This window comes from Microtus ochrogaster, chromosome 8, assembly GCF_000317375.1.
Source record: "Microtus ochrogaster isolate Prairie Vole_2 chromosome 8, MicOch1.0, whole genome shotgun sequence".
Lineage (NCBI taxonomy): Eukaryota > Metazoa > Chordata > Mammalia > Rodentia > Cricetidae > Microtus > Microtus ochrogaster.
Genome location: NC_022015.1, coordinates 1,283,702 through 1,286,689, shown reverse-complemented (window position 1 = coordinate 1,286,689; position 2,988 = coordinate 1,283,702). Strand labels below are relative to the sequence as shown.

At 50.3% G+C, this 2,988-nt stretch overlaps 1 protein-coding gene across 1 annotated transcript in view; it reads left to right on the top strand.

The window, feature by feature from the left end:
* Positions 1-422: 422 nt before the first annotated feature.
* Dennd5a (DENN domain containing 5A) overlaps positions 423-2,988 on the top strand; it is an 81,013-nt gene continuing 78,447 nt past the window's right edge. The window contains exons 1-2 of the mRNA XM_013347689.2: positions 423-458; positions 2,457-2,969. Coding sequence (XP_013203143.2) covers positions 423-458; positions 2,457-2,969 — 549 coding nt within the window. The remainder of the gene's footprint in view (positions 459-2,456; positions 2,970-2,988) is intronic.

Sequence of the window (2,988 nt, the reverse complement as noted above, 5' to 3'; positions counted from 1 at the left end):
ACAGCTAAAGCTGAGTCAGGAAACCTCTCTTAAATGAGAGTGCTTGCTTGCCTCTAGCAAGCAGATCCCACCTGAGAAAATGCTGCTATCAATAAGCCATGCTTAACTCTATTGTTGTCTGTCTAGAATAACTTCCCAAGCTCTCTCAGGCTTTATGTTGACCACGTGGGGACCATTTGTTGCCTGAAGTTTTTGTCCTGCCTGGTCCATACTTTGGTTTTCAGCTGTACCACTTATGTGCCGATCTCCTGGAACCGGAGTTACAAACAGTTATGAGCTTCCATGTGGCTGTTGGGAACTGAGCTCTGTTCCTCTACAAGAGCAGCAAGCATACTTAACTGCCGAGTCATCTCTTCAGTTCCTGGGTTTTTTTGTTTGTTTTTAATTTTAAAATGTATCTGTTAAGTGGTAAGAATGGCTGGATGACTGTTCTTGGGGCCAGAGAGGTGGCTCAGCGGGTAAGAGCACCCGCAAGGCAGTGCACACCTGCCTGGAACTCCAGCTCCAGGGGTTCTACACCCTCACACAGACATACATTCAGGCAAAACACTAATGGACATAAATTTTTTTTAAAAGTAACTTTTAAAAAAAGAATGACATTTCTTGCCCAGGAGGGGTTAACTGATGGGCCTCCTTTACCCAGCTATTAAGAGGAGTGGGGGCAGAGATTTAATCGCTAACCAACGACTTCTGACTCACTAAGAAACAATTATTCTGCCAAGCATATTTCCTACCGGGAAGGCGATTACTTTACAGTTGAGTGTTCTGGGTCTCTGGGCAGCTACCATTTCTCAAGGTAAATGAATACAGTCATGGATTTGACTTGAGTCTTATGGGTTGAATTAGTGCTCTAGAGGTCTTCTAGGAGCTGGCTAGTCTGGATACAATATTTCTGGACTTGTAAACTGAGGTCATTTATTTTTTTTCCAAATCTCTTCTTTATTTTTAATGGACCCCTCCCCCCATCTCCCCTATATCCCCCCTAAGCGATCCTTAATTGTAACTGCTCTGTACTCCTTCTAGGGTCAGTTTTATACCTGGCACTTGAAGCCTGTCCTTTTGCCTGGCCTCCAGAATGCTGGATTACAGACTTGCTCCATCATACCTGGCTTTCCTACCTTCCCTATTAGTGCGTTCCTTGATGCCGCCTAAATGTGCGGTTTCCCCACTCTTTGTTGTGGCACATATTATGTACTGAGAATTTCCTGTTGATCTGGAAATCCGGAAGCCTTCCCTGACCATGACCCAACATCAACAGACTTCCTTTTCCTTGCTCTGTTCAGCTCTCTGAGTTCCCTGCAGTCTGGGTCCCAGGCCAGCATGCAGGATAGAGTGGCATCACCTCAGATGGACTTTATAAAGTTGCCCTCTCCTCTCAAGGTTTCTTCCAGCTGTTCAGGTAGGTTAGATCCAGGGAGCAGATGCTATGGTTTCCAGTGATGATGGTTGTGACCTCTCGGCCATGCTCCCGAAGGGATCCAGTCCTTGAGAGAAATACCAGAGACAGAACCCAGGAGAGAGCCCAGGTTCAGCCCTTGGGAATGCCAACTGCCTTCTATAGTCCTTACTTGGCTGCCTGCCAGAGCCAGCCTTGAGCACACCGTTCTGCAACAACAAGGATGATATTTCTGGAGTGTCTTCTGTGTTCTGGATATAATCCTCACCACTTTACCTATACATGCGTTTGTTGTAGGTTTCACAAAAACATGCCTGCTGGCACCTACAGATTACATAAATAGCTTGCCAACATCACACTGTAAATTATAAGAGCAGGGATTCAAAGCGGAGAATTGTTTCTAGAGCCCATGCTAGCAACCACTACAGTGTATCGCTTTCTTGGTCTCTGATGTTCCCGTAAAGACCCTCCAGAGCCTGGTGTGTCGGTACAGGTCCGTAAGCCAGCACCGAGGAGGCAGAAGAGAATCACTACACGTCTGTACAAGCACATAGCGAGTTCTGAGTCGGGGTTACACAGTGAGACCCCGTTCAAAAACATAAGAAATGACACATCTGTCTAGCTTCTGGGAAAATAAAATTAAAGGGTCTGTTGTTGAGGTGAGAGACAAGGGCCAGGAGGTTTCACTCTCATCCACTGTTTTCCTCCGACACTGGAAGGCCCGCTGGAAGGAAGAAAGGAAGGAAGGAGAAAAGAAGGAAGGAAGGAAGGAAGGAAAGAAGAAAAAAAGAAAGTAAGGAAGGAGAATTCTGACACTGTGAAAAGAAAGTACTTCGAAGTGGCAGGGGCCTCTTTGAAGGTGTAGAAACAGTTTGGTGCACGGACAAAGCCAGGCTTGTGGGGTGCGGGGCGGTGAGCTGTCTGCGAATACGGGGTTCTAAAGTAGGTTTTTTTCCCCCCTAAAGTAGGTTTTTGTCTCTTGCTTTTCTTTGAACCCCAGTTTCCCTATCTGCAAATTAAGGGAAAATTTATAAGATAAGCTGATCCACCCTCTCCAAAGAACAGGATTTCCTCAGATCTACTGGGGAAAGCCCCGTCACTGACACTGAGGAGCGGGGACAAGGAGAAGCTGCTGTATGGTGACATTCTAGGATCGGGATCCGGTGGGCTTCACAGCTCAGTCGTGAAGCTCTATATCGGTGACACCGCCAGCACGGGCCAGGATCTCATTCTACCCCCATGGCCCACTCTTTCCGCACACTCCCAGTCTTCCAACGGGCGTCCCAATCCCGTGAGGGCGGCAGCAGTCGCGGGATCCCCGCAGCCGGCCGCTGCCTACACTGCGGACACCGCTCTGGAAGCCCGGGCCCCCGGGGCCCAAAGAGCATCACGTCATCCTTTGCGCTCGGCGCCCGCCCCTTCCCGACCGCGCCTGCGCACGGGGCGGCGGAGGGTGGGGGGCCGCGGTGGGGCGGGGAGCCGCTCTCCGCCCTTCCTCAGGCTTGCTCGGGCCGCGACGCGGAGGGCAGCGTCCAGGATGCGGCGCGGGGTGGCTCAGCGCCCCCCTGCCCCGGCACGGCAGCGGCGGCCGC